This window comes from Poecilia formosa, unplaced genomic scaffold (assembly GCF_000485575.1).
Source record: "Poecilia formosa unplaced genomic scaffold, Poecilia_formosa-5.1.2 Scaffold272, whole genome shotgun sequence".
In the NCBI taxonomy this organism is placed as follows: domain Eukaryota; kingdom Metazoa; phylum Chordata; class Actinopteri; order Cyprinodontiformes; family Poeciliidae; genus Poecilia; species Poecilia formosa.
Window position 1 is genome coordinate 314,285 of NW_006800211.1, and position 4,780 is coordinate 319,064.

Below are 4,780 nucleotides of genomic sequence, written 5' to 3' on the forward strand. Positions count from 1 at the left end.
CCGACTGACCTATTGATCGGCCGACTGACCTATTGATCGGCCGACCAACCAACCATCCATCTGGATGGTTTCTGAGTTAAACCATCCATCCGGTTGACTCTCTACCCACTCGGCAGTAACTGAGCCGGGTGTGTGTCTGTGTGTGTTCACCGCAGCGTGGATGTGATGAGTGAGGTGTGTTTACACCAAACAGCTCTGATGAGTCAGACGTCTGCATGGGAACGCAGCGACCCGGTGGGCCGCCGGTTTCTGTTATACAATTATCATTATATTACTTGAAAATGGAGTCAAGACAACAATATTATCATTTACTGCAATAACTTCTGGGTCGGTTCATCGTCCAGCATCATCTGTTATGGCAGCAGGTTGACCTGCATCAGTTCATCAGTTTAACCAGATGGACGGTTCCTGGTTCCTGGTTCCTGGTTCCTGGTTCTAATGCCTTTTAGAGGCTGCAGTCATAGAAACTTTATCATTTCTATAAAGCAATAATACTATCAGCTAAAAGTTTCCATCAAGTGGCTTCATGGTCATAAAACACTAATATTTCATGCTTTATGTGATTTAATTATTTTAAGGCTGAAACTATTAATCCATTATTGAAATAACCAACTAATTTAGGAATCGATTGATGGTTAACTGCAGTAAAGTCTTTAAAAGAAACAATTTTCTGAAAGAGCAACGCAGTCGGAGCCCAAAACAAAACTACACAAACGTTTTGCATTTAGAATAAAAACCTTCTTTGTCTGTAAATCTGTTCTACCAGAAATCCTTTTAGCTTCACCTGGTTCTGGTTCTGTAGAAAACCAGACACCATTTTAATTCATATAAATTAACTTAATCACATGTTGATGGTAGAAGTGTTGATTAGCTGCAGATTAATCCAAGAAAATCTGTATTTACTTATTTAAAAAAGGAATTATTTGTTTATTTGCATATTTTAGTGCATTTCTACTATTGTATAAAATAAGCTTAAGTGCTTAAATAAAAATGTGGCAAATTTTTATACAATTAGTCATCAGAATAATTGCTTACGAAAATAATAATCAGCCTTAAATGATCTCAAAACAGTTTTCTGTTTGTTTTTGGTTATTTCTGTCTGAAATACATACAACACTTTATGAACCTCAAATTTAAAAAACTGAGTAGAATATAGATGTTTAATTATTAGAAATGATCAAAGAAATGCTGCAGTTTGATGTGGATGGGGTTCGGTTGCTTTTAAAATGGATTTGATTTGTTTTGTCTTCAGTCTGCTGTGGGTCACGACTACCAGAGCAAACTGTCCAAGCATTGCTCCCAGACCGACACGTCCAAAGGCTTCGGAGGGAAGTACGGCGTCCAGGCCGACCGCGTCGACAAGGTGCCTCCTCTTAGCCGCTTCGCTGAAGAGTTTTCATCCTGACAAAACGCACCGCCAGCAGGAGATGAGAAAAATTATTTGGGTTTGCAAAGCTTAATATTTTGCAGATATGAAACGACTGCAAAGCAAACTTGTTCTGATCTTAAAAACCAAACTGTCACATTCACATCTTCCTGCACAGTTAATAAAAACCATGAGCACAGCCGCATTTTGAAGCAGACCGAGGTTATAGCAGATTTTTACTAAACAAACCTTAAATGATTCATATTTGGGCCCCAGAAAAACTGCATTAAATGTTGTTGCTAATCAGCCTGAAGACTGAATGAAAATCGTCGGGTTTTCTCAGGAATCAACACAGAATTTGACATTTTAGTTGAAATTGATGAGAGATGACGACTCCATAAAATGAAGCCTGAATTTTATCGCCACTGATTAACCAGAACAAAAGTAAAAACCTCCAGCAGCTTCTGGTTTTCTCAGGCTGAAGAGGAAGTTTCTCTTTTTATGGCCTAATTCTGAACTTTGGCTCTGAAAAGGGAAACATTGTAAACGAGCGTTGGTTCCTGGGATCACCATGGCGACCGACCAATCAGCAGCAGACATGAGTCGGACCCCTGGTAAGGTCAGAACCGGTCCTGAATCAACACAAAGAGCCAATCAGATGGAGGTTTACATCCCAGTGCCTGTTTAAATTATTCACACGTTTCTACAACAAAAGATGCACAAAATGTTTGATTATACAGTTAAAAACATCAACATTGAGAAGATTTATTAATTTCTCATATTTGTTGTAAATTTTTCAACAAATTGACAGAAAAAAACCTTTCATGTAAAAATTAAAACTGATTTTTGCAAAATATTGTCAAATAAATGGTTGCATAAATATCCTCCCTCTTTAACGAGTTGACCTAACTCAGTATTTTTGCCATTATTTTCTGGAAATTAATTTTTATTTTGACATCTAAAATAAAGTTTTTGGATTTTATTTTGTCAAAACAGCCAAATTTTTTTGATCATGTTGAATTTTAAGAGGTGAAACATCTGAGCGGTGAACCGTGTGGAAATGAAATCTAACATCAATAAATGACTTCATGTCTGACGCTCCTGTTTATTCCAGCATCAAATAACAGGATTCATAATTATTGGATTATTTACATTTGAATAACAGTTTTTCCCGTTTCGTTGCAGTCGGCCGTCGGCTTTGAATACGCTGGGAAGACGGAGAAACACGCGTCGCAGAAAGGTTTGTCCAGACTCGTCTGATCCTCAGACATTCCTGGAATGTGCAGGATAAAAATCCAGCTCTGCTCCAGATTAATAATCCAGAGTTCCTGTTAGCAGCTGAGCAGCAGCTTCACATGTTGCTGTGCTGGTAGGAAATGTTTTCTTCACTCTGACCTCTGACCCCTGCGCTGTGCAGACTACACCACGGGGTTCGGCGGGCGGTACGGCGTTCAGGCGGATCGGGTCGACCAGAGCGCGGTCGGCTTCGACTATCAAGGCAAGACGGAGAAACACGAGTCACAGAAAGGTTCGTTCTTTATAGCAGAGGAAAATTTGGTGGAAGGAAACAATTCCTGATCTGCTTCTTGTAGAAATGTAACTCTGAGCCTGAACGTCAGTTTTCAGGTCTTGGATTTTCTGTTGAATTCAGATCTGGACATGAATCTGCTCTGATCTAAACCTGGTCAGCGAGTTCCTCCTGCTGGAAGATGAACTTTGACCCCAGACTCACATCTTCTGCAGATTCTAACAGGTTTTCCTGCAGGATGGACCCATCAGCTCTAGGTTCTCTGTCCCACATTATGATGCTGCCACCGCCATGTTTGATGTACAGTCAGTTTCCTCCTTATTGAGCTGTTTGAAAACGGACCAGGAAGTGAAACTGGATACAAACTGAGCTGCTTCCTGTCCATTCGGGTCACAGACACATTTCAGAGTTGCATTTAGGAAGCGTCTAAAATCTGCTTCCTTCAGTCAAATCATCAGGAATATCTGGAATGATTTAAATTATGTGGGATGGAAACAAACTTTTTTCTTTGCAGATTACGCCAAAGGTTTCGGGGGGAAGTTCGGCGTTGAGACGGACAAAGTGGACAAGAGCGCCGTGGGCTTCGAGTACCAGGGCAAAACGGAGCGGCACGAGTCGCAGAAAGGTCAGTGGAGGTGAAAGTGGGTCCAGCTGGAACCGGAGCCAGAAGCAGCTGGACCAACAGAAACGGAAGAACCCGATCATCCCGGGGTTTTCTGGTTTCTTCAGTTTCGTTTTGTGCTTTGCTCCTGTTGGAGCGACGAAATCCTAAAGTCAGACCTTCTCCTGGGATCCAGAGGAGCCCAGCAGCCGAGGCGCTGAGCGGATCTGTGTGTGCAGGCCCGGCTCAGCCGCGCCTGCGGTTCTGCCCCGACTCGCCCAGAATCTGTTTTTATCAACTTGCAGCTTCTTGCTCTGTCTGTCTGCATGAGGAGGCGGGACGTGAAGGGACCTTTAGGAAACTGGTGTTTGATAACTGGGTCACATGACGGGCCGACCCGTTTTAATAAGAGCTGCTGAACAGCAGAGCATCAACGTTCTGTTGAGTCGCTGAGGACGGATCTGGTTCTTCTGGGTTGATGTGGAGACATTTCATGATGCAGAATCTGCTGCAGTGAAATAATAAATATTAACTTCCTGTTGATTCACAATTCAGTCCATCTCCCAATAAAATGAATCCATTTCCAGAAAGAGCAAACTGAGCAGGAATTACACCAAAACTGAACAAACATGTAAACAGTTTACATTTAAGATGAAAATAAATCTATAGATCCGTTTTATCCAGAACTCGGTTCAGTTTCTCCTGGTTCAGATTCTGTAAAAAATCTTCTATTAAACAAATTTTACATCCAATTATGGATTCATAAAATAATCAACTCTTTCAATAAAGATGACACATTTCTTTTATTAAACATTGAAAGATGTTTTTTTTTACATCTTTTAATAAATTTCTATGCTAGAAGGATTTTTAGCTGCTGATCTCTAAAGGAAGCTGCTGTCGCATTTCAGGCAAGAAAATGTTTATTATTTAAAAAAGGATTAAATAACTTATTATTGGTCATTTTATTTACATGCACATTTTCAAAGTGCTTTTCACGTTTTTCTGATCCTGCATAAAAAAGGCCTGAATCTGCAGAATGTGGCTTTATAATCTGATAATCATCAGAATAACGAAGAACTAAAATAATCACCAATTAATACATAATCAATATAACAATCAAAATAATACAAATGAAGGAATGAAACAAGTTTTAGTTTCTGCTGAGCGAAGTCAGTGAGACTCTGGTTCTGCTGGTTCTCCTGGTTCTGCTGGTTCTCCTGGTTCTGCTGGCTCTCCTGGTTCTGCTGGCTCTCCTGGTTCTGCTGGCTCTCCTGGTTCTGCTGGC

The 4,780-nt window shown here is 40.6% G+C and overlaps 1 protein-coding gene across 1 annotated transcript in view; it reads left to right on the forward strand.

The window, feature by feature from the left end:
- cttn (cortactin) overlaps positions 1 to 4,780 on the forward strand; it is an 11,892-nt gene that overhangs the window by 1,321 nt on the left and 5,791 nt on the right. Inside the window, exons 2-5 of the mRNA XM_016681165.1 lie at positions 1,241 to 1,363; positions 2,552 to 2,606; positions 2,784 to 2,894; positions 3,409 to 3,519. Of these exons, the coding sequence (XP_016536651.1) occupies positions 1,241 to 1,363; positions 2,552 to 2,606; positions 2,784 to 2,894; positions 3,409 to 3,519 (400 nt within the window). The remainder of the gene's footprint in view (positions 1 to 1,240; positions 1,364 to 2,551; positions 2,607 to 2,783; positions 2,895 to 3,408; positions 3,520 to 4,780) is intronic.